At 37.6% G+C, this 26677-nt stretch overlaps 1 protein-coding gene across 1 annotated transcript in view; it reads left to right on the top strand.

Annotated features, from left to right (window-relative positions):
- The window catches only part of DNAH11 (dynein axonemal heavy chain 11), a 366891-nt gene that overhangs the window by 300479 nt on the left and 39735 nt on the right, over positions 1–26677 (top strand). Inside the window, exons 66-69 of the mRNA XM_055272477.2 lie at positions 6533–6737; positions 16464–16628; positions 18320–18460; positions 25850–26020. Of these exons, the coding sequence (XP_055128452.1) occupies positions 6533–6737; positions 16464–16628; positions 18320–18460; positions 25850–26020 (682 nt within the window). The remainder of the gene's footprint in view (positions 1–6532; positions 6738–16463; positions 16629–18319; positions 18461–25849; positions 26021–26677) is intronic.

Below are 26677 nucleotides of genomic sequence, written 5' to 3'. Positions count from 1 at the left end.
TAGCCAAACCAATCTTGAGCAAAAAGAACAAAGCTAGAGGCATCACACTACCTGACTTCAAAGTATACTACAAAGCTGTATAACCAAAAAAGCATGGCACTTGCATAAAAACAAACACATAGATGAAACAATAAAAAACCCAGAAATCACACACTTACAGTCAACTGATTTTCAACAAAGTTACCAAGAATACACTTTGTGGAAAGAACAGTCTCTTCAATAAATGGTGCTGGAAAAATGATAGCCACATGCAGAAAAATGAAACTGGACCCCTATTTCTCATCAATGACAAAAATCAACTCAAAGTGAATGAAAGACTTAAATGTAATATCTGAAACTATAAAACTACTAGAAGAAAACATTGGGAAAATGCTTTGTAATATTGGTCTGGACAAAGATTTTTGGGATAAGACCTCAGAGGCTCAAGCAGCAAAAGCAAAGATAGACAAATGGGATTACATCAGACTAAAAACCTTCGGCACAACAAAGGAAATAACCAACAGAGTAAAGAGACAACCTGTAGAATGGGAGAAAATATTTTCAAAATATGTCTCTGACAGTGAAGAGCTTAATATCCAGAATATATAAGGAACTCAATTTAGTAGAAAAAAAGAAAAGGATGTGATTTTAAAACAGGCACAGGACTTGAATAGACATTTCTCAGAAGACATGCAAATGACCAACAGGTACATGAAAAATATTCCACATCACTAATTATCAGGGAAATTCAAATCAAAACCACAATGAGATATCATTTCATCCCAGTTAGAATGGATATTATCAAAAAGTCAAAAAATAACAATTGCTAGAATGGATGTGGAGAAAGGGGATGCTTATACACCATTGGTGGCAATGTAAATTGGTATAGCTATTATGGAAAAGAGTATAGAGATTCCTTGAAAAACTAAGAACTACCATATGATCCAGCAGTTCTACTATGATGCATCAAAAGGAAATGAAATCAGCATGTCAAAAAGATTATCTGCACTTGCATGTTTATTGCAGCATTGTTCACATTAACCAAAATCTGGAGTCAGCCTATCAACAATTGAATGCATAATGAAAATGTGGTGTGTATACACAATGGAATACTACTCAGTCATAAAAAAGAATAAAATCTTGTAATTTGTGGCAACATGGATGACCCTGGTGGACGTTATGTTAAGTGAAATAAGTCAGGCATGAAAAGACAAATACTGCATGATCTCATTCATTTGTGTTATCTAAAAAAGCTGATCTCAGAAGTAGAGTAGAATAGTGGTTACCAGAGGCAGGGGAGGTAAAAGGAGGGGGGATGGTGGGGAGAGATTGGTCAGTGGTTACAAAATTTCCCATTGATCATTTTAATAGATCATTGTTACTTTTTTTTGGTAACACCATTATCAAGATATAATTTACATACTATATACCATTTGACCACTTAAAGTGTGCAATTCAATGGTTTTTAGTTAGAGAGGAGGAATACGTTCTGGTGTTCTATAGCACAGTAGGGTGACTACAGTAAGCAATATTACAGTGTATATTTCAACCTAACTAGAAGAGAGGATTCTGAATATTCCCACCACAAAGAAATGATCAATGAGATGATGGATTCGCTAAATACCATGATTTGATCATTATACAATGTATACATGTATTGAAACATCTCATGGGGCCCCATAAATATGTACAATTATGTGTCAATTAAAAACAGTTTTTTAAAAAGTCAATCATACAAATCCTGAAGTTAGGCTGAGTCAAAAGAACTAGCCGTGAACTATACAGTGAATAGCACTAACAAGGATTTTCTCAAAGCTACTCATGAGATCATTTTGGAAATCCTTGGAAAGAGGAAACTCAATAGGAGAAATTTTGATGATGGTCTCCACTGTAGACATATTTGACTAGATAGTCAAAAGAGGCAGGTTAATTTAGAACGATGTCCTTATCAAACAAGATTATCCTGTGATATGCATTGCTGTGCTCAAAAGACAAGCATGAACTTCTGAGAAACTGTATTAGCATGGTAACTTACAGATTGATAAAAGCCCAAATGTTAATGATTTGACCTCTTGATAATTGTTCCATTTTTTTGGTAGCATCCTTATCAAGATATAATTCGCATATTATATAATTCACCCACTCAGAGTGTGTAATTCAGTGGTTTTTAGTATATTCACAGAGTTGGGCCACCATCTGCACAATCTGTTTTAAAATTGAAATTCCTGTATCTTTCTGTATTTGCCTGTTCTGGACATTTTACATAAGTGGAGTCATATAATATGTGATCTTTTGTGACTTCTTTCACTTTGTACATTTTCAGGTTTCATTTGTGTTGTAGCGTGTATCAATACTTCATTCCATTCTATGGCCAAATATTAGGTCGGTGCAAAAGTAATTGTGGGTTTTTCCGTGATATTTCATTGTTTGGATTTTTAAACTATTTATTTATTTATTTATTTATTTTTGAGATAGGGTCTCTGTTGCTCAGGCTGGAGTGCAGTGGCCTGATCACAGCTCACTGCAGCCTCAACCTCCCAAGGCTCGGGTGATCCTCCCACCTCAGCCTCCTAAGTAGCTGGGACTACAGGTGTGTGCCACCACACCATGCTAATTTTAAGGAATGGCCAAACCGCTTGCCAACATGGCTGCACAATTTTATGTTCCCATTAGCAGTGTATGAGGGCTCCAGTTTCTCCATGTCCTCACCTGCACTTGTTACTGTCTTTGCTTTCTTATTATAGTCATTGTCACGGGTGTGAAGTGGTACTTCACTATGGCTTTGATTTGCATTTCCCTGATGACTAATGATGTTAAGCATCTTTTCATATGCTTATTGGTCATTTGTATTTCTTCTTTGGAGAACTGTTTATTTAGTCCTTTTACCCATCTTTCACTTGTACAGTTGTTTGATCATTGTTTGCCTATCAAACTGTAGAAACATGACTGAATACATATTTATTGGCTGAATAGATGGAAGAATAAATCACTATATTAAAAGTTGATGCCAACCGGGTATGGCAGCTCACGCCTGTAATCCCAGCACTTCGGTAGGCTGAGGGGGGCAGATCACGAGGTCAGGAGTTTGAGACCAGCCTGGACAACATGGTGAAACCCTGTCTCTACTAAAAAATACAAAAAAATTAGCCAGGCATGGAGGCACATGCCTGTAATCCCAGCTACTCGGGAGGCTAAAGCAGGAGAATCGCTTGAACTCGGGAAGTGGAGGTTGCGATGAGCTGAGATCATGCTGTTGCACTCCAGCCTGGGTGACAGTACGAGACTCTGTCTCAAAAAAAAAAAAAAAAAAAAAACAAACTAATCCCAGCACTTTGGGAGGCCGAGGCAGTTGGATCACAAGGTTAGGAGATCGAGACCATCCTGGCTAACATGGTGATACCCCGTCTCTACTAAAACTACAAAAAATTAGCTGGGCTTGGTGGCAGACGCCTGTAGTCCCAGCTACTCGGGAGGCTGAGGCAGGAGAATGGCGTGAACCCAGGAGGTGGAGCCTTCAGTGATCTGAGATCACACTACTGCACTCCAGCCTGGGTGACAGAGCGAGACTCTGTTTCAAAAAAAAAAAAAAAGGGACGTATGTACTGCACAGGTATATACTGGCTTGGGCAGAAGAGGGTTGCTAGCTGAATTGCTTATTCTCCTCTTGGAAAACAATTAAATAGTAGGAGGTACTGACAAGGTAAAAACAAATCCAAACTGAATAAAGTGAATAAATTCACCATTCAACTAATAGGGTTTTCAAAAATGGCTTATCGGGCAGAATTTTTTCAAGTTTAGACACTTAATCAACAACTCTGAAGGTTTTCGTTGTCAGTGTAAGATCACTCTGCAGAGAAAACAAAATTTGAGAATTAGGTGAAGACAGTAGGTCATAAGTCTGATCAGTCCTTTGGGATTTTAAATTCGTATTCAGGCAACAAAAGCTTTAGTAATGTAAGAAAACTAGAATTTTTAAATAGTCTTTACACATTAAAACCAGTTGTCTCATTAAAAATGTTTCCAGTCAAATAACACAACCAGTGGTTAAGAGGCACTTTCCTTTCCGTAGACACAAGAGACCTAATCTCTGAGCAGAACACAATTATAAAACATCCTCCAAGAACCACATAAAACATTGCCACTTTATGGCATTCTGGATATCAGTCCTCGAATTAAAAATTGTTGCTAATATTGTGACATTTTGATAAAAAGGAGCCCTGCCTGAATGTGATAGAACATCTTTTCTTTAGAATTTACCCAGTTGTTCAAAATTGACAAATTCAGTCAAATAACCTCTCACCTGGAAGTCAATGAGCTAGGCAATAGATACTTTTTTCTCATGGCTATTTAAAATAATTTCAATTAAAATAATTGGGCTCTGGCTAATTTTCTATCATGATGACATCTATACAATTTAAATATTTTATACACTTAATATTGAAGGAAGAATCCAAAATTTTCATATGTAAGGTAAAATAGAAGACTGAGCCGAGACTCTGTGCTGCAGCCGTGCCTCTAGGCCTCATAAGAAGTTTCACTCTAAGCAGCTTAGGCCACTTTGAGAAGTTCCAGTATTTGTGGTTTTGGCTTCTCTGTCTCTTGCATGAATTAGAAAGCTCCCCCTTTACTAGATCCTCATAGCAGGTTCCTAGCAGGAAAAAGACCATGAAGTTTCTATGAAAACATCTCATGTACCCCATAAATACATATAATTACTATGTACCCTTAAATTAAAAAAATAACATGAATTAAGCTGGGAGTTTTGAACAGAATTAGCCTAGTGACTATTTACAGAAATAATTTTCGGAGGAAAGGGTTAAGTAGAGATGTTGAAGCAACCAAGGATTTGCAGTTACAGGAAGCTATGCAGAAAGTATTGGAAAGTAATTTTTTAAATGTATGCGTTTGGGGCTGGGCGAGATGGCTCACACTTGTAATCCTAGCACTTTGGAAGGCCAAGGTGGGTGGATCACCTGAGGTCAGTAGTTCGAGACCAGCCTGACCAGCATGGCAAAACCCCATCTCTACTAAAAATATACAAAAATTAGCTAGGTTTGGTGGCATGCACCTGTAATTTCAGCTACTCAGGAGGCTGAGGCACAAGAATGACTTGAACCCAGGAGGCAGAGGTTGCAGTTAGCCAAAATTGTACCTTTGCATTTCAGCCTGGGTGAAGGAGTGAGACACTGTCACACACACACAAAAAAGAATATGTATGTTTTTAATATTTCATCTTTATAAAAATAAAATATTTTAATATGTTATTTAACATACATAAGTATATTAAATACTTATATACTTAAGATGCATTATACATATATATACAGATATACATAAACACATACATACACATTTTATCTTATCCTTAAAGAATTGCAGCATTTAATGTACATTTAATCACAGAAAGTACAGCTGGCCCTGAAATAACATCCTTTCATGCTAATGTTGATGAGGGAAAAAAAAAATCACTTCCTGCTTGCTGGAACCACTGTCTGTGTGGAGTTTGCACACGTTGCCCGTGTCTGCCTGGATTTTCTCTTGTCCTCCTGTTTCCTCCCATATCCCACAGCTGTGCACGTTAGGTGAGCTGGAGTGTCTATATGGTCCCAGTGTGAGTGAGTGAGTGTGGGGGTGTGTGAGTGGCCCTGCCATGGAATGACATCCTGTCCGGGGCTGGCTCCCACCTGGCTACCTGAGCTTCCAGGGTAGTCTCCAGCCACCCATGAGCCTGAACTGGAATCAGTGGGTTAGAAAAGGAATGAACGAGTGAATACAAACTATTGTCAAATAAAAATTTGTAAATTAGACGATAATCATACAAATGCATGACACTAAACGTTGCACTACAAAAGCCCTTCTCAAGCATGCCAGATCTGTCATTGCTTTTGAACTGTGTGGTGGTAGGAGGTGCTGCTTGAGATTTTCTGCTTTGTACACATTTATTTCTCAATTTAACCTACCCCCACTATGCCCACCATTTCTCACTAATGCACCAAAAATTGAGTAAATATCTTGTTTTTATTAACCTTTTTAAATGTATGTGTAGCTCACATTTATTTCAGTGTTTAATATTAGAAGTGTTTGAGGCCTTTATTTAGAAGTTTGATGATGTTTTTGTGACCGGGAACATGCCATAGGAACTTCACTCTTGTTTATATCAATTAGCCAGTGGTAATACAGGTTTCTTCATATGTTGTTTTGCTTAAAGTCACAGTTTGCAAGTTTATCAATTACATCGAGGACTTACTGTATAATAATAAAAGCAATGTTTGTTGTTATAGGTCTTTGATTGTATTTAATTGTTACAGTGACACTATGAGGTGAGTACTATTATTGTCAATATTTCACATATGAGGAAACTAAATCATATAGAGATTTGATGGGTGATTGATGATCCTGCTGTACTTTAGGACATTTGGGAGCAGCTGAAAAATTCTCAATCACCTGAGCTTCTGGCCAAGGTCCATTATAAGAATACAGGAATGGAATGACACCTTAGTATCAGTTATGGGTCATAGGAGTCTCATGAAGGTCTGTGTTTTGCTCCGTTTAGGTATATCAGGATTGGAGATAAAGAATGTGAATTTAACGAGAACTTTCGCCTTATCCTTCACACAAAATTGGCAAATCCTCACTATAAGCCGGAATTACAAGCTCAGACAACTCTCCTCAATTTCACAGTCACAGAAGATGGTCTAGAAGCCCAGCTGCTGGCAGAGGTTGTCAGTATTGAAAGGCCAGATTTGGAGAAACTTAAGGTAAAAATGTTTACGTCTCCACCAACACTTAGTTGGCACTTGCTTTGCACAAATCATAGTGCTAGACACAGAAGTATAAAATAGGATTCTTGGCCTCTAGAATCTTGCAATCTAATTGGGAAAAATAAGTATACATGTTAAAAGTTAAACAATTCAAAGTTGCTCTTCATAAATGCTAGATTGTTGCGGTTATGCCACAAATAGGAGATAGGGTGGCTCTGGATCTTGTTTGAGGGCAAACAAAGAGGCATACGAGTCATGTAAAATAGAGGTATGTGCCCAGGTAGGTTGGAATGTAATCGACTAATTTAGCCTGGGCTAAAGAATGAAAAAGAGGTGTAATGAAGCAAGCTTGGAAAAATTAAGGACCTGGTAGCTAGTTACAACTAGTATTCAAAGGGACATTTATGGCCCTAAGTATATTAAGAAACAATGCTGAAAATAATTAAATTTAGTGTTATATACAGAAAACAAAACAACATAGCCTTAAAATGTAGAAGAAAGGCAATAATAAAGATAAAATCAGAAAATACTGACATAGAAAATAGAAAAGATTAACAAAATAAAAAAGCTAGTTCTTTGGCAAGAAGGGGTGAGGAAGTGATATAGTAGATATACTTCCATAAGGACTAGTGAAGAATGAAAGATAAAAGGCAAGTAAAAGAAGACAAAGGCATATAACTACACACAGATTAAAAACTATAAGGGAATGCTATGCTCAGCTTTTTTTTTTTTTTGAGACACAGTCTTGCTCTGTCACCAAGGCTGGAGTGCGGTGGCATGGTCTCAGCTCACTGCAACCTCCACCTCCTGGGTTCAAGCAATTCTTCTGCCTCAGCCTCCCGAGTAGCTGGGACTACAGGCATGCACCACCACGCCCAGCTAATTTTTGTATTTTTAGTAGTGATAGGATGTCACCATATTTGCCAGGCTGGTCTCAAACTCCTGACCTTGTGATCCTCTGGCCTCAGCCTCCCAAAGTGCTGGGATTACAGGCATGAGCCACCACGCCCGGCCATGCTGTGCCCAGCTTTCTAACAATAAACTTGAATATTGAAAAGGGGATGTGAAAAATAAAAAGAATTTATGTGCTAACCTGGGCAAATTTGGCAATAGTGTGTCTCAAAAATTTAAATGAGATATATTAAGAATTAAAACAAGGATTTATATTTCAGATGTTAGAGATTTATGGCCTACATTTTGGAACTTGAAAGGATTTCTTCACACAGATGAACAACATTATTCATATTTTGAAAAACTAAGCTAGAATGCTTTTTCTTAGTATAAATCAGGGGTCTCCAAACTGTGGCTTCCATGCCTAATTTGGCCTGCCACCTCTTTTTGTTAATAAAATTTATTAAAACACAGCCATGGCCAAACACAGTGGCTCATACCTGTAATACCAACACTTTGGAAAGCTGAGGCTGGATCACTTGAGGGTAGATCACTTGAGGCCAGGAGTTTGAGAGCAGCCTGGCCAACATGGCAAAACCCCATCTCTACTGAAAATACAAAAAATTAGCCAAGCGTGGTGGCGCACAACTGTAGCCCCAGCTACTGAGGAGGCTGAGGCACAAGAACCACTTGAACCCAGGGTCAGAGGTTGCAGTGTGCGGGGATAGTGCCACTACTCTCCAGCCTGGAGGACAGAGCAAGACTCTGTCTCAAACAAAAACAAACAAAAAACGGACTTGTTCATATATTTACATATTGTCTATAACTGCTTTTGCACTATAATGGCAGAGTTGAGTAGTTGCAACAGATACCTTAATGGCCTACAAAGCCAAAAGCATTTATTATCTGGCCCTTTCCAGAAAACGATTGCCACCCTGGTATAAATCAGTGGTTCTCAAACTGGGGGTCCTGGAACAGCAGCATCACCATCAGCTGGTGCTGATACAAATACACTTTAAATGCAAATTATCTGGCCACATCCCAGATCCCACTAAATGAGAAACTCTGGTTGGGGGTCCAGCAATCATGTTTTACTAAGCCATGCAAGAAATTCTGGTCCATGCTCATACTCTGTGTGAGGCTGCTTTACTTGGGTTTGCCACTGCAGCAGTTGCCACGTAGGCAAAGACAGCCATGAGATCAAGGCTGGGTATGAGTGGATATGGTTCCCTGAGGCCTCCTTGCAAATGTGCTCACATTCAGTTTAACTGCAACATGCCAGGAGTCAGTCATCCACCAAGTCAGAGTTCAAAGGACCACGGGCTTGCTGCCTTGTGCACTAATTGCCAAGCTGGATCAGGGACCGTGTCTGTAATCAAGGCACCACCAGACCATATAAGAAAATAGTATTTTTTTTATGTTAGCATAAAAAAGTTGCAGGAGTTCTTGTGCTCTGAATGTCAGACTCTTACTGGATCTGTGACTTATAAAAATTTTCTCCCATTCTGCGGGTCGTCTTTTCACTTTCTTGTTGGTGTCCTTTGAAGCACAAAAGTTTTTAATTTTGGTAATGTTCAATTTATCTATTTTTTCTTGCTTGTTTTTTGGTATCATATCTAAGAAATCATTAACTGACAGTTCATGAAGATTTATGTTTTCTCTTAGGAGTTGTGTAGTTTTAGTTCTTACATTCAGCTCTGTTGTATATTTTGAGTTAATTTTTGTACATGGTGTGAAGTAGGGGTCCACCTTCATTCTTTTGCATGTGGCTATCTAGTTGTCTCAGCACCATTTGTTGAAAAGACTATATTTTCTCCCTTAAATTGCCTTTGATCCTTGTTAAAGATCAGTTGGCCATATTTCTGTGGATCTATTCATATTTCTGGGTTCTCTATTTCATTCCATTGATCTGTTTGTCTATCCTTTCATCAATATCACACTGCCTAGATTACTGTAGCTTGATAGTCTGGAAGCCACGTAGTGTCAATTCTCTGACTTTGTTTTTCTGTGTATTTTTGATGATTCTGGATCTTATGCTTTTTAATATAAACTTTAGAATCAGATTTTCAATATCTACAAAATAATGTAGAGATATTTTGAATAATATTGTGTTGAATTTCAGAAAGTAATGACTTAACAATAATGGCTTAACAATATTCAGAATGGCTTAACAATATTGAGACTTCCTATTCATGAACATGCAATATCTCTCCATTGTTTAGATCTTTGATTTCTTTCATCAGAGTTTTTTAATCCTCCAGACAGATCTTCAACATACTTTGTGAAATCTATACCTAAGTGTTTCAGTTGTTTGGTACTAGTGTAAATGGCACTGTGTTTTAAATTTCAAATTCCAATTGTTTAAAGCTGGTGTATAGAAGAGCAATGGCTTTTGTATGTTAATCTGTATCCTGCAACTGTGTTCACCTGCTTATTAGTTGCAAGAGACCTTACGTTCATACTTTGGGATTTTCCATGTAGATTATCATGTCATGCGTGAACAAAGACAATTTTTTGTTCTTCCTTCCCATTCCACATACCTTTTATTTCTTTTTCCTGTCTTAATGTATTAGTTAGGACTTCTAGTACAACTTTGAATAGGAGTGGAACCTTGCCTCGTTCCTGATCTTAGGGCAAAAGCATCTAGCTTCTCACCATTAAGTACAATGTTAGCTATGATTCTCTTCTTTTATATCTTCTTTATCAAGTTAAGAAAGTTCCCCTCTATTTCTAATTTGCTGAGAGTTTTTAATCATTAAATTACTGTTAAATTTTATCAAATGTTTTTTCTGCATCTATTGATATGACTACATTTTTCTTCTTTAGCTTGTTATATATCATTACTTCACTTTTGAACCAGACTTGCATACCTGGAATAAATCCCACTTGGTCGTGGTGTTTAATTATTTTTGTACATTGTTGGATTTGATTTGCTAATTTTTTGAGGATGTTCACAACTATGCTCGTCAGAGATATTGGTCTGTAGTTTTTTTGTTTCTTTCCTGTGATGGGTTTATCTGGTTTTGGTCTTAGGGTAACGCTTGCCTTATGGAACATTTCCTAAATGTTCCCTCTGCTTCTATTTTCTAGAAAAAATGTAGAGAATTGATACTATTTCTCCCTTAACTCTTTTCTTCCAGTGAAATCATCTGGGCCTGGTGCTTTCTGTTTTGAAAGGTTATTAATTATTGAGTTAATTTATTTAATGCATATAGGTCTTTTCAGATTATGTATGTATTTTTGGTAGATTCTGCCCTCCAAAGTATCAACTCACTTCATGTACGTTATCAAATTTGTAAGCATATAATGGTTTATAAGATTCTTTTATTATCCTTTAATATTCAGGGAATTGGTATTTATGCCCCTCTTTCATTTCTCATACTAGTAATTGGTGCCTTCTCTTGTCTCTTGGCTAGCCTGGCTAGAGAATTATAAATTCTATTGATCCTTTCAAATAATCAGCTTTGGATTTTATTGATTTTCTGTATTGATTTTCTGGTTAAAATGTTACTGACTTCTGCTCTGATTTTTATTATGTATTCATAAGCTTGCTTTAGGTTCACATTGCTCCTTTATCTAATTTTCTAAGGTAAAAGCTTAGATAAATACCTTTAGGTTTTCTTCTCTACTTTTCTAATATATGCATTCAATGCTATAAATTTCCCTTTAACCACTGCTTTTGCTGCATCTCACAAATTTTTATATGTTGTATTTTTGTTTGCATTTATGTCAAAATATTTTTAAGTTTCTCTTGAGACTTCTTCTTTGACCCATGTGTTATTTTAAACTGTGTTGTTTAATCTCCAAATGTTTTTGAATTTTAAGCTTTCTGTTACTGATTTCTTATTTAATTTTGTTGTGGTCTGGAACATACTTTGTATGATTTCTATTCTTTTAAACCTTTTTGGTGTGTTGCTTGGTCCATCTTGGCAAATGTTCCATGTGAGCTTGAGAAAAATGTATATTCTTCTGTAAGTGGATGAAGTAGTCTGTCAGTGACATTCGATCCAGTTGATTGATGATGTTGCGCAGTTCAGCTATATCCTTGCTGATTTTTTGCCTGCTGGATCTGTCAATTATGATATAAGGGTTTTGAATTGTCCAGCTATAATCGTGGACTTGTTTATTTCTCCTTGCAGTTCTTGGTTTTTGCCTTGTGTATTTTGACACTCCGTTATTAGGTGCATACACATTAAAGATTGTTATGCTTTCGGCTGGGTGCGGTGGCTCATGCCTGTAATCCCAGCACTTTGGGAGGCCGAGAGGGGCGGATCACGAGGTCAGGGGATCGAGACCATCCTGGCTAACATGGTGAAACCCAGTCTCTACTAAAAATACAAAAAAAAATTAGCTGGGTGTGGTGGTGGGTGCCTGTAGTCCCAGCTGCTCGGGAGGCTGAGGCAGGAGAATGGCGTGAACCTGGGAGGCAGAACTTGCAGTGAGCTGAGATTGTGCCACTGCACTCCAGCCTGGGTGACAGAGTGAGAGTCTGTCTCAAAAAAAAAAAAATTATTATGCTTTCAGGGAGAGTAGACCCTTTTATTATGTAATGCACTTCTTTGTTCTCACTAATTTTTCTTATTCTGATAACTACTTTGTCTTAATATAGCCACCCCAGTTTTCTTTCGATTAGTGTTAGCATGGTATATCTTTCTCCATCTCTCTCTCTCTCTCTCTCTCTCTCTCTCTACTTTTAATTTTTATATTTAAAGTGGGTTTTATAGACAGTAGATAGTTAGGTCTTGTTTTTTATTTACTATGTCAATATAATTCACATTTAAAGAGATTGTTGCTATAATTAGATCAATATCTACCATATTTTTATTGGTTTTTATTCATCATACTTGTTTCTCACTAGTTTTGTTTGTCTTTTTCTCTTCTTCTGCCATCTTTGGTTTTAATTGAGCACTTTCTATGATTCCAGTGTCTTCTGTCTTAGCTATATATATTGCATGCTCGCTCTCTCTCTCTCTCTCTCTATATATATATATATATATATAGCTGTAATATTTATATATTACAATATAATGTATGTATTTTGTATTTATAATAATTTTTCTTTTCCTTTCTCTTCTGCCTTCTTTGGTTTTAAGCATTTTATATGATTCCAGTGTCTCTTCTCTCTTAGCAAAATATATTGCTATATGTAAGTACAATATAAATTGTATTTCTTTTAAAAATTTTTTTAGTGGTTACCTTAGCATTTGCAATATACATTTACAACTAATCTAACTCCATTTTCTTTTTTCTTTTTTTTCTTTTTTTCTGAGATGAAGTTTCACTCTTGTTGCCCAGGCTGGAGTGCAATGGCACAATCTCGGCTCACTGCAACCTCTGCCTCCCGGGTTCAAACAATTCTCCTGCCTCAGCCTCCCGAGTAGCTGGAATTACAGGCATGCACCACCATGCCCAGCTAATTTTGTATTTTTAGTAGAGATGGGATTTCGCCATGTTGGTCAGGCTAGTCTCAAACTCCTGACCTCAGGTGTTCCACCTGCCTTGGCCTCCCAAAGTGCTGGGATTACAGGCATGAGCCACTGTGCCCAGCCTCTAACTCCATTTTCAAATAACACTACTGCCTCATTGGTAATGCAGTTATCTTTTAATAGACTATTCTCATTTCCTCCCTGTCATCCTTTATAACATTGCTGTCATTCATTTCATTTATCCATAAGTTATAATCACTGACTATATTGCTGTTATTACTGTTTTGAACAGACAGCTCAATTAGTAAATTAACATATTTTATCTTCATTTACTCCTCCTCTAGTATTCTTTCATTCTTTACATAGATGTGAGTTTCTGACCTATATCATTTTTCTTCTCTATGAAGAAATTTCTTTTTAACATTTCTGGTAAGGCAGGTCTACTGACAACAAAATCCCTCAGTCTTCTTGGTCTAAGAAAGCTTTTATTATGCTTTACTTTTGAAGGATAATTTTATAAGATACAAAATTATTTGTTGATTTTTTTTTCCTTAAACATTTTAAATATTTTACTCAACTCTCCTTTTTGCATAGTTTCTCAAGAGAAGTTCCATGTAATTCTTATCCTTGTTCCTTCATAAGTAAGGTAATTTATTTCCTGTGGACTCTTTCAAGATTTTGCCTTTGTCTTTGTCTTTGATATTACGCAGTTTGAATATGAAATGACTAGGAGTTGATTTTTTGGGATTTATCCTGCTTAATGTGCTATGGGTGTCCTGGATCTGTGGTTTGGTATCTTTCATTAATTTTGAAGAATTTTTAGCTACCATTATTTCCAATCTTTCTTCTGCTCATTTTTTTCTTTCTTCTCCTTGTAAGCATCTCACAGTTCTTGGATATTCTTTCCTTTTTAATTTTTATTTTTTTTTTCAAGTATCTACTGACATATGTCTAAGCATACTGATTCTTGTCACTGTGTCTAGTTTACTCATGAGCCCATCAAAAACATTCTTCAGCCGGGCACGGTGGTTTACGCATGTAATCCCAGCACTTTGGGAGGCCAAGGCAGGCGGATCACAAGGTCAGGAGATCGAGACCATCCTGGCTAACCCGGTGAAACCCCGCCTCTACTAAAAATACAAAACATTAGCTGGGCATGGTGGCGGGTGCCTGTAGTCCCAGCTACTCGGGAGACTGAGGCAGGAGAATGGCGTGAACCCGGGAGGCGGAGCTTGCAGTGAGCCGAGATGGTGCCACTGCACTCCAGCCTGGGCAACAGACAAGACTCTGTCTCAAAAAAAAAAAAAGAAAAAAGAAAAAAAATTCTTCATTTTTGTTGCATTGTTTTTTATTTCTAGCATTTCCTTTTCATTCTTTGAGTTTCTATCTCTACTTATATTGCCCATGTGATCTTGCATGGTGTTCACTTTTCCATTAAACCCATTAGCACATTAAGTAGTTATTTTTAACTCCCAGTCTGATAATTCCAAAATTTCTGCCACATCTGAGTCTTGTTCTGAGGTTTGCGTTCTGTCTTCTTCTTCTTCTTTTTTTTTTTTTCTGCCTCTAAGTATACCTTGTACTTATTTGTTGAAAACCAGACATGATGTATTAGATAACTGTCACAAAAGTAAATAGCGGTTTAGTGTGAGGTTTTATATTTCTAGGGCTAGGAGTTAAGGCTGTGTTTCATGTTCATTGTAGCTTCAGTTTTACCTGGTGTCCTTGTTTTTGTCTCCCTTGTCGTCTTTAGGTTTCCCTAAAAACTGATTTTTAAATAGAATCTGTGCTTTGCAAATCTCTCAGTTATAATCCACTGATATTATACTGGAGTCTGTCAATGTGTTGGTAAGGTATTATGGAGGGGAAGCATTCTTTTATCTTATAATTAAATCTAAGGGTTTTTTAGGAGCCCTGAATCACTGGGATATGACCTTCAGAAGAGTTACTTAGCCTTTTTTAAAGGACAGGAAGTCTGCCCTTCCCCAGTGATATGGTTTGGCTACGACACCACCCAAATCTCATCTTGAATTGTAGTTCCTATAATCCCCGTATGTTGTGGCAGGGACCCAGTGGGAGGTAACTGAATCATGGGGTTGGTTTCCTCCATGCTGTTCTTGTGATAGTGAGTGAGTTCTCATAAGATCTGATGGTTTTATAAGGGGCTTTTCCCCCTTTGCTGGGCACTTCTCTCTGCTGCCGCCAAGGAAAGAAGGACATGTTTGCTTCCCTTCCGCCATGATTATAAGTTTCCTGATGCCTCTCCAGCTATACAGAGCTATGAGTCAATTAAATCTCTTTTCTTTATAAATTACCCAGTCTCAGGAAGTCCTTTATCGCAACTTGAGAACAGGCTAATACATCCAGGTCGTATTAGGCACTGGCCAAGTAGTTTCCCTTGTGGGCAGGCTTTTGTTAAGGAGAACAGAAAGTTCTGGACATATTTAAAATGGTTACTTTCCCTCTGAGCTTGTGTCGTAATGGTTACTTTTCCCATCCTTAGCCCAGAGCTGGTGTAGATTTTATCTGACCTCCACTGTAAGAACCTGATGGCGTTTCCTGGAGGTAAAACTCAAAGAATTGTAGAGACTACAAAGACTGGGCCCCCCTGAAGTTTTAACTCAAGCTCTACCTTCAGCAATTAGCCAATTACATATCAGTGTTCCCGAGAAGCTGTGATTTTCTGTGTTTGCCTGTTTTTAGGATGGCAATTTGCCATGTGACCTCCGTTCTCTGATGTATGTAAGAGGAATTGTTGATGAGTTTTTTTTCCTATTTTGAGAACGGAAATGAGACTTCTAAGCCTTTATATGTCTGAGCAGAAACCAGAAGTTTCTGATGTTTTCTTAAACAGATTCTTCCTGTGGTTCATGATGTTAAATTATTATTAAGTGCTTATACTCTGCGCCCTGGAGTGCAACTAGATCTTAACATACCTTCTGAAGTTTTTTAAAGAATTTGTAAAAATTATGATTGGTATGGTTTTAATAATGTTAAGGGTGTTTTATTATATACTGATTTCATGAAATTTGTGATTAAGGAAACTCTAGTTTAAAAACATGTACTTGTCCAGGCGCAGTGGCTCACGCCTGTAATGCCAGCACTTTGGGAGGCCAAGGTGGGTGGATCATTTGAAGTCAGGAGTTCGAGACCAGCTTGACCAACATGGTGAAACCCCGTCTCTACTAAAATACAAAAAAACAGCTGGATGTGGTGGCAGGCACCTGTAATCTCAGCTACTCAGGAGGCTGAGGCAGGAGAATTGCTTGAACCCAGGAGGCAGACATCACAGTGAGCCAAGATCGTACCACTGTACTCCAGCCTGGGCGACAGAGCAAGACTTCCTCTCAGAAAAAAAAAAAAATACTTAACCACCATTTCCCACACTTTTCTTGGTTTTTATTAGTTGGTATTGACAAAGCACCAAAATGATTTTAAAATTGAGCTCAAGTATCTGGAAGACGATCTCCTTTTGCGCCTTTCTGCGGCAGAGGGAAGCTTTCTGGATGACACCAAACTGGTAGAGAGATTGGAGGCAACAAAGGCCACTGCGGCAGAGATAGAGCACAAGGTAGGAAGGGCAGAGGATGCCTGGCAGATTCTAATGGTCTGTTTGAATGAGACACGTGGGGTGGGCAATGTAATCAGACTTGGTAATTCCTCTAAGAGGACCAGCCTGTGGAATTCAGGTGATTTAATAAGGTGCAATTGGACTGTGTGGGATTGTAAATGGAGATGGAGACGGAGATGGTTGAATGTGTGCTTCTCCTAATTCCATAGAGATCTCATTCAAATTAGACAATGTCCGGCTATTATTTTTCCTGGGTGACCACATGTGAAGAAAGCTGAGGCCTGCTCGCTTCTATGGCGAAAATCTGAAAAGCCTTAGCATCCGGCTCTTCCAAACTCATATCCTACGGTTTCTCTGCAGGTTCTCCAAGCTGTTGGACATTTTAAAGAAATTCTTAGAGCGAAAGTTTTGTTTACAGGCCTGCCATGGCAGGATACTGAGCAAAGGATAATCTCCTGCTGTACTCAAATGCACTATTCACCCCAGGAAAAATGACATTTCCTAAAAGCCAGTAGAAATTTTTATTAAATAGGCTTCCCGCTAATGTCCAACATGGGTCCCAATATGCCTTATGTGTGATGTACACTTTGGACTTTCACAAATGACCGTTAACGCTTAAAATTCCATTGTTTCAGTGTGAATTAGACCCTTATTTGCTTTCTGGAATATCCTTATTACTAAGTAATCTATTAATTACCCAGCAGAAGCTGCGTCACTACACATCCTTTATATTTGTCTTAAATTGAGCGAGGAAATAGAATCTCAAATTACTCTATCTTTTCAAGTAAGTGAATATTAGGTGGCTCCTGAGATGGTAAAGTTAGAACAATTAAGTAAATTAACGTAGCTTTGAAGTTAACTTCTAATTGTCTCTTAAAATGTGTCTTCCTATCTTCTTAATATATCACCATGTAGTGACTTCCTTCTCTGCCCTACATTTTATTTCCTTTTATACACAAATATTATAAGTCAACTCTACAGAGAACGTTGGGGAAAATACTGTATCCTATGGGACCAGCAGTAGTCCTAGATAGAAGAAATAGATATTTGAGCCTTGGGTAAAACTGATATGTTGGTTGATGGTGGTGGTGGTTTTTCTTTTTTAATTATCTCCCTGAATGTACCCAGAGGCTAATACATAAAGATAAACTAAATGGAAATATATGGACATATGGATGATCCAGTGCAAAGTTAGAATTAGGCATGAGAGTCTTTATATTAAGGTTTTTTAGTAAGCATAGTTACTAGATATATTATTGACCTTGACTGCTTTTGTATGCTTTGTTGCCTAATAAAGTTATTGGCGCTGAATTGACCCAGCATACTTTTAAGAGCCATCCCTGGGAGGTGATATAGCTGGGTTATTAAGCCTTGAAAGAGAGAGGGGAGGCAGGAAGGTGACATTACTCAGAAACAAATTCTGTAGAACTGAAAACAACCAGGTTTGTTTAATCTCTAAGCTAGAAAACCACTAGAGTTATGTCCATTCTCACTGAAACTCAGTTTATTAAAAAATTATTTTAAAATATGAATGTAATCATTTTAGAAAAGCTCGAGCACATGGGTGCCATGCATGTTATCTATTTTAATACTCATAATTTTTCATTTCAGGTGCGTCCTTCCATTCCTTGGATATGTGTAGAGAATATGAAGAGTAAATAAGTTACTTATTTTGTTTGATCCCACCATAGGTGATTGAAGCCAAAGAAAATGAAAGAAAAATCAATGAGGCCCGAGAATGTTACAGACCAGTGGCAGCAAGAGCATCTCTTCTTTATTTTGTTATTAATGACCTCCAAAAAATCAACCCCCTCTACCAATTCTCTTTGAAGGTAATGCTGAATGAGCTAAGAAATATGGAAAACTTGAGGAGTTCAATTTGTTTCTGGAAAATTCGAGTTTATTTTATTATTGATAATAATAATAACTATTATTACTGTTATTGAGACAGAGTCTCACTCTGTAGCCCAGACTGGAGTGAAGTGGCATGATCATTGCAACCTCTGCCTCCCATATTCAAGCAATTCTCATGCCTCAGTCACCTGAGTAGCTGGGACTACATGAGTGCGCCACCACGCCTGGCTAATTTTTGTATTTTTAGTAGAGACAGGGTTTCGCCACGTTGCCCAGGATGGTCTCGAACTCCTGACCTCAAATGATCCCCCCCCTTGGCCTCCTAGAGTGCTGAGAGTATAGGCGTGAACCACCGCGCACAGCCAGAATGTATTTTTAAGCCATCAGCGTACCCAGTAAGGAGTAATGAGGATCTGGTTAACAAAATAACAAAAGCAAAATTCTTATTCTCAGGAATTTTCATTTATAATTTTCAGTAAGGCTTTGAGGTAATTAAACTATGCATACAGCATCATATTATATTGGTGTATTGCTCCTGAGCAGACTCTTAATTTTTTTTTTTTTTTTTTTTTGAGATGGAGTCTCCCTCTGTCGCCCAGGCTGGAGTGCAGTGGCGCGATCTTGGCTCACTGCAAGCTCCACCTTCCGGGTTCACGCCATTCTTCTGCCTCAGCCTCCCTAGTAGCTGGGACTACAGGCGCCTGCCACCATGCCTGGCTAATTTTTTGTATTTTTAGAAGAGATGGGGTTTCACCGTGTTAGCCAGAATGGTCTTGATCTCCTGATCTCGTGATCCGCCCGCCGCAGCCTCCCAAACTGTTGGGATTACAGGCGTGAGCCCCTGCGCCTGGCCAGCAGACTCTTAAATTTAAGGGAATTTTCCTTGAGGCTCCTATTTTGTCTTTGTGAAAATATGTCTTGGAAAGAGAATGCTCATATTTCTTTGCTAAACAAAGAAAAATAATAAGAACAACTATTTATTAAGTCACTATTACATGCAAGGCATATTTATACTTTGGCTTATTCTTTATCCCTATTACATCTCAATAAAGGATATAATATCCCCATTTAAAAAATAAGGATGACATTTTCAAACTTTAAATAAATTGCCCAAGAATTTACATTTGTTATTGTAAGAGCCAGCATTTCAACCTGTAACTGTTTCCAAAGCCCATGCTCCATACCTTGTACCATGCTGCTGCCTGCTGGGCAGTGCTCATTCATTCTGTTCATCTGTTCATCCATTTTTAGACAAATGTTTATTGTGATCAATCATCATGTCAGATGCTTGTCACTTGAGTGTATGGCTTTGGAAAAAACATAAGGGTGGAGGTATATCTATATGTAGATACATATAGATGTATATGTACACATAGATATAGTTCCACCTTTATGAACATACATCTGTTTATAAAAGTAGAAAGTATTGTAAAACAGAATGATAGAGGCGGAGAGGCTGCTTTACTGGGGGCTCAGGGAAGGCCTCCCAGAGGAAGTAACATTTATTTCTGAAGGATAAGTAGGACTTAGCTATGTAAAGAGCGTTTGGAGAAAACAGGAATGTGTGAGATGAAGGAATTCAGGGATTCCAGGTAGTGAGTGAATTTCTGTGGCTGCAGGGTAATGAGCAAGGGGAAAGGTAGCAAGAAATGAATCTAGAGAGGTAGGAAAGACTTAATAACACAGAGTTTTGTAGACCACAGTGTGTGGAATTTGGGGATTATATTCTGTGTGCAACAAGAAGCCATTGGAAGATTTCAAGCAGATAACTGACGTGATGACAAAAGACTCAGAGATACGTGAACAGACCTGAGATATGATTTGAAGCTGGAATCATTGGCTCTTGGAGATGGACTGGTTATGGGCAATAATAAAGAGGAAAGGATCAAGCATAACTAGCAGGTTTCCTAACAGTACAGAACTAGTATGCAAAACTTTTAACAAGCACAGTATGGTTGGAGTTTGAAAGTAACCATGTGAGAGGAGAAGAGTAAAACTAAATCATCAATGTCAGCCCAGTATTACCCAAATTCCAAAACTACACTAAAGCATTACAATAAAAGAAAAATACTGGGCAGTCCCCCTTGTAAACATTGTTGGTAAACTCCTCCAGAAAATGTTGGCAAATTGAATCCAACCATATATAAAAAGCACAGTGTATTATGACCAAGTGGAATGTATGTCAAGAATCAAATTGGTTTAACATTCAAAAATCACGAAGTGTAATTAATCAGTTAACATAATAAAAGAAGAAAAAGCTCATTTGGTCATTTCAATTGATGCAAAGAACTTGAAAAATTTCAACAAATGAGTTAAAAAAAAAACAACCAACTCTCAACTAATGAGTAGATGGTAACTTCTCAACATGATAAAATGCATCTAGAAAAAATCTACACCTAACATTGTACTTAATGTTGAAATGGAATGCTTTTCCCTAAAATCAGGAACAAGACAAGGATATCTTTCTCTCAGCACATCTATTCAACGCTGCACTGGAAGTTATAGTCGGTACAGTAAGACAATAGAAGGGAAGAGATTTAAAAGAAGAAGAAAAACTCTGTTTCTTCACAGATGACCTGATTATGTATATAGAAAATCCCAAGAAACCCATCAAAACCCTGCCAGGACTAAGAAGTGAATTTTTAGCAATGTTGCAGGATATAAGGTTGATATACAATGTACCTGGTATTTCTATACATGAGAAACAAGTGGAAAATAAAATCAGTATCTTAGCACTATTTACAGTGGCTTCCAAAGCCATGAAACTTTTTAGGAATAATTTTAATAAAATATATGCAAGGTTTGTATTCTAAAAACTACAAAATATTGTTGAGAAAAATTAAAGAAGGCCTAACTAGATAGGTACACCATGTTTATCATTTGGAATGCTCAATATTGTTAAGATATCAGTTCGCTCCAAACTGATCTATAGATTCAATTCAGTCCCAGTCAAAACACCAGAAGGCATTTCCTTTTTCCTTTTGGTGGAAATTGGCAAGCTTATCCTGAAAATTTGTGTGAAAATTCAGAGGACTTAAAATAGCTAAACAATTTTGAAAAAGAAAAAAAACAGTGTTGGAAGACTTACAATTTCTGATTTTAAGACTTCCATCTACACGAATCAAGATGTTGTGGTACTGGCCTGAAGAAACACGCATAGATCTGTGGAACAGATTGGAGAATCCAGAAGTACACCCACAAATGCATGGTCAATTGATTTTCAGTAGGGGTGCCAAGACAATTCAATGAGGAAAGGATAGTTTTTACAACAAATGGTGCTGGAACAATTGGATATCCACATGACATAAATTAAACCTCAAACTATTACACTATATAAAAAAATTCAAAATGAATTTATTCAGCTATACATTTTCTAGGAAAAAAATAAGAGAGGGCTTTGGGTTAGGCAAAGGTTTCTTAGGACACAACAGAAAATAAAAACTTAATAAATTGAACCTTATCAAGCTTAAAAGTTTATGGTTTTCAAAAGATATGAAGATGAAAAGGTAGGCCACAGACAAGCAAAGACAATATTCTCAATACATATATATAAAACAAAGAATTTGTATCAGGACATAAAAAGAACTTGTACAACTCAGTAATAAGAGTTGAACAGACATATAATAACACATATGAATTATCCACAAGCACATTAAAAATGCTCATCAGGCATCAGAAAAATGCAAAATAAAAGCAGAATGAGGTCTTATTCTATGTCCCACAGAATGGCTAAAGTTTTAGAAGACTGTTAATAGCAAGTGTAACACAGATACGGTACTACAACTCTCTCACATTGCTGGAAGGAATGCAATAAACCATTTTGGAAAAGAGTTTGGCAGTTTCTTATAAAGATAAATACACAGTTACAAAATATGATCTCACACTTTTACTCAGGCATTTACCTAAGAGAAATAAAAATGTATGCCTGCAAAAAGCTTAACAAATGTTCATAGACACTTTATTCATAAAAGCCAAAGTCTAAAAACAATCCAAAGGATAGACACATTAATAGTCATGCAGATTTTGCATATTCCCACAGTGGGCTATTACTCAAAACATGAAGTTATGAATTGTTGGTACACGCAACAACATGGGTATGTCACCAAGACATTATGTTGAAAAGAAGCAGCCAGATACCGAGGAGTATATACCATATGATGCTATTTATGTGAAATTATAGGAAAGGCAAAATTATTCTACAGTGACAGAGGCAGGTCAGTAATTGACTGGGGCTGGGGATGGTGGTGGGAATTGGCTGTAAATAGGCACGTGAGACCTTTCTCTGGTGATGTAAGTAGAAAGGTTCTTTATCTTGATTGCTACAGTTATTATTAGAATATATCTATTTGTCAAGACTCATCAAACTGTATATATAATAGGCACATTTTATTGTATGTAAACGAAAAACTGATTTTAAAAAAGTGTAAATATCAGGTTAGTATAGATTGAGCATCCTAATCCAAAAAGCAGAATGCTCCAAAATCTGTAACTTTTTGAATGCTGACAAGATGCCCCAAGTGGAAAATTCTACACCTGACCTCATGTACTTTATGCAAAAAATTGTTTAAAATATTGTATAAAATTAACTTCAGGCTATGTGTATAAGGTGCATATGAGACATACATGAATTTTGTTTTTTCATTTTGTTTTGTTTTTTGAGATGGAGTCTCACTCTGTCACCCAGACTGGAATGTAGTGGTGCGATCTCGGCTCACTGCAACCTCCACCTCCCGGGTTGAAGCGATTCTCCTGTCCCAGCCCCTCAAGTAACTGGGACTACAGGTACCCACCACCATGCCTGGCTAAATTTTGTATTTTTGGTAGAGATGGGGTTTCGCCATGTTGGCCAGGCTGGTCTCAAACTCCTGAACTCAGGTGATCCACCTGCCTCAGCCTCCCAAAGTGCTGGGATTACAGGCATGAGCCACAAGCCCAACCTATAAATGCTTTTGTGTTTAAACTTGGGTTCCATCCCCAAGATATCTCATTATGTATTTGCAAATATTCAAAAATCTGAAAAAATCCAAAATCTGAAACACTTCTGGCCCCAAGCATTTCAGATAAGACATATTCAAGCTATACGTCGTTAATGCCTTCTTACCAGTGTTTACTGTATATATCTGTCATTGTAGGATTTTACTTTCACTCAAATATACATACTTCAAGGTGAATTAATCTGTGGTCTCTGGTCCCTGTCATCCAAAAATAAATAAATAGATATTTTTATATTGATAGCTATTTATATATACAGATATATTTTTCAAATTTATATTTATATAGAGAGATATAGCAATTCATACAACACCATTATCACCAAGGCATGAATGAGAGTAATAAATATCAAGAGTGATCTTTAAAGGAAGAAGAGGTGACCAAAGGGCATCCCGAAAGTACATGGGAACAACAACAGCAACAAAACACAGCAAATAACCAGATTTTAAAATAAGGACATAAGTGGACATTTCTCCAAAGATGTTATAAAAATGATCAACAGCCTGGGCAACACAGAGAAACCCTGTCTCTACAAAAAAATTCAAAAATTAGCCAAGTGTGATGACACATGCCTGTGGTCTCAGCTACCCAAGAGGCTGAGGTGGGAGGATTGCTTAGGACTGGGAGGTTGAGGCTGCAGTGAGCCATGATCACTCCACTGCACTCCAGGCTGGATGACAGAATGAAAGTTTGTCTCCAACAAAAGAGGCCAAAAACATATGAAAAAATACTCAACATTACCAATTTTTAGGGAGATGCAAATCAAAACCACAATGAGATATCACCTCACACCCATTAGAATGGCTACTATCAAAAAAAAAAAAGATAACAAATGTTGGTAATGATGTGGAGAAATTGGAATCTTTTGGTGGGGGTGCAAAATGGCACAGCCACTATGGAAAACAGTGTAGCAATTCCTCAGAAAAATTACAAATAGAATTACCATATGATCAAGCAATTCCACTTCTAGTTATTTATTCAAAAGAATCAAAAGAGTGTCTCTGGGAGATATCCAAATACCCAAATTCATAGTAGCATTATTTACAATAGCCAAAAGGTGGAAGCAACCCAGATGTCCATTGGTGGATGAATAGATTAATCAAATGTTGTATATCCATGCAGTTAAATATTCTTTTGCCTTAAAAATGAATAAATTTCTCATACATGCTACAACATGGATGAACCTTGATATTATCCTAACTCAAATGAGCAGTCACAGTAAGACTGTGAGTCTGCTTATATGAGTGTATTAGTCTATTTTCACACTGCTGATAAAGACATACCCAAGAGACTGGGTGATTTATAAAGAAAAAGAGGTTTAATGGAGTCACAGTTCCACGTGGCTGGGGAGGCCTCACAATCATGGCGGAGGGCAAAAGACACTTCTTACATGGCAGCAGGCAAGACAGAATGAGAGCCAAGTGAAAGAGATTTCCTCTCATAAAACCATCAGATCCCATGAGACTTATTCACTACCACCAGAACAGTATGGGAGAAACTGCCCCCGTGATTCAGTTATCTCCCATCACGTCCCTCCCACAACACACGGGAATTATGGGAGCTATAATTCAAGATGAGATTTGGGTGGGGACACAGCCAAACCACATCAGTGAGGTACCTATAATAGCCAAACTCATAGAAACAGAAAGTAGAATAAAGGTGGTTGCCAGGGATGCGGGGAAGGGAGAATATACAGTTGTTTAATGGGTACAGAGCTTCAGTTTTGCAACATGAAAAAGCTCTGGCATCCTAGTGACACTGGATTTAGCTTTTCTTGTTCCTCTTTGGGAGCAATTTGTGTTAGTATGGACTGCCACATGTAATTTTTAAATTGGGCTCATCACATTGTGTTGTATTTTTGTAATCTTACGTGAAGAGAATCTGTACTGCAAGTAAAACCTACTCCCCCAAAAACGTATGCCCTTGAATCTGCATTAAACAGTATAATTTATGTTCATGAAAAGAAAATTCCACATTTCTTGTGGTTACACAAGAATATGACTGTACTTAACACTACTGAACCGAATGTATGTACACTTAAAATTGTTAAGATGGTAACTTTTATGTTATGTTATCCTACCACAATTAAATATTAAAATATTTTAAGTACATGGGCAGAAGGAGAGAAAATGATGCAATTCAGTTGCTTGGAAGGAGATTGAATGGATTTCATGGAATCATATTCATAATAACAGTAATGACAGCAAACATTTAATGAGCATGTACCATGTGCCAGAAACTATAATCTTCCTAAAAATTTTGCCTCATTCTCACTCCCTATAGATAAACCTTAAACCGTTGCCCTGTGTATCTGGGGCTAGCTAGACATCCAGGCACCAATTATCACATTTTAATGGTCACATTAAATTTCCCAGGCTTTTAACGTGCTGTTCCACAGAGCGATCGAGCAGGCTGAGAAGGCGGAGGATGTGCAGGGACGCATCTCTGTCCTGATGGAGAGCATCACCCACGCTGTCTTCCTCTACACCAGCCAGGCGCTGTTTGAGAAGGACAAGCTCACCTTCCTGTCCCAGATGGCTTTTCAGGTAAGGAGATCAGTTACTTGAAAAAGGATCCCCAGAACCAAAGGCAGATGCCTCTGTTTTTTATATATTTTATTTCTGCTGAAGCAAAATATAATAGACCCTTTTTTTTTTTTTTTTTTGGAAGCCCTTGGTGGCATGAGGGGAATTTGCTTCCCACAGGGAACTTGGGCATGTGACAGCCTTCTCCTAGGTCCCAGTGCTTTGGTTTGGGGAGTGGGGCCGGGGGGCTGGGTATACACATTACGCTCCTACCACAGCGGTCACCCTGAAAAACATTCATGAGACATTCTTCTCACCTTCTTGGGTCTTGTAAAGAAACTTCCAGGCATTACCAGGAAGGTTCTTTGAGATGAGGATTATGAGTCCAGATCTGAGTGGAGCTGGGCTCCTTACAAAACAGTGACTGGGTTCGTCCATGTTGTCACAAATGACTGAATTTTCCTTTTTTTCCATTGTGTGTAATTAATAATGTATATTTTTAAATTGCTAAAGGAGTAGATTTTAAATCTCATCACAAAAAATAAGTATGTGAGGTGATGGATATATGAATTAGCTTAATTTAACCATTCTACAATATAAACATGTATCGAAGCATCACACTGTACCACTTAAATATATATAATTATTATTTGTCAATTAAAATTAAGAAAATGACAG

This window comes from Symphalangus syndactylus, chromosome 3 (genome assembly GCF_028878055.3).
Source record: "Symphalangus syndactylus isolate Jambi chromosome 3, NHGRI_mSymSyn1-v2.1_pri, whole genome shotgun sequence".
Taxonomy (NCBI): Eukaryota; Metazoa; Chordata; class Mammalia; order Primates; family Hylobatidae; genus Symphalangus; species Symphalangus syndactylus.
Note: the sequence above shows the minus strand (reverse complement) of the source record. Positions and strands in the feature narration are given on the sequence as shown.